This window comes from Trichinella spiralis, assembly GCF_000181795.1.
Source record: "Trichinella spiralis strain ISS 195 chromosome Unknown Scfld6609, whole genome shotgun sequence".
Classification (NCBI taxonomy): Eukaryota; Metazoa; Nematoda; class Enoplea; order Trichinellida; family Trichinellidae; genus Trichinella; species Trichinella spiralis.
Genome location: NW_003533548.1, coordinates 1 through 379, shown reverse-complemented (window position 1 = coordinate 379; position 379 = coordinate 1). Strand labels below are relative to the sequence as shown.

General features: G+C 48.5%; 1 protein-coding gene across 1 annotated transcript; it reads right to left on the bottom strand.

The window, feature by feature from the left end:
• Positions 1 to 379, bottom strand: Tsp_14432 (conserved hypothetical protein; the record flags this gene model as incomplete). The annotated part of the gene is made up of 1 exon (XM_003366074.1): positions 1 to 379. A coding segment is annotated over exon 1 (157 nt), but the record flags the coding sequence as incomplete, so codon positions are not given.

The window sequence follows — 379 nt, the reverse complement described above, 5'->3', positions numbered from 1 at the left end:
TCCTGTTGAACTCTCTCTTCAGAGTTCTTTTCAACTTTCCCTCGCGGTACTTGTTCGCTATCGGTCTCGTACGAATATTTAGTCTTGGGTGAGATTTACCACCCGCTTTGGGCTGCAGTCTCAAGCAACCCGACTCGATTAGGAGCCGCGACACCATGCACAAAACATCGTTCGTTATGGGTCCTGCACCCGCTCTGAAGCCCCAATCAAGGGAGCCTACGAACTGATTTCAGCACATGCAACGACACCTTTAACACCACACTGTTGACGAACACAACTGCTCGCCGACTTCGGTGTATGGACTTTTCTCGTTTCGCTCGCCGCTACTTGGAGAATTCGTTTTCGTTTCTTTTCCACCGCTTATTGATATGCTTAAATT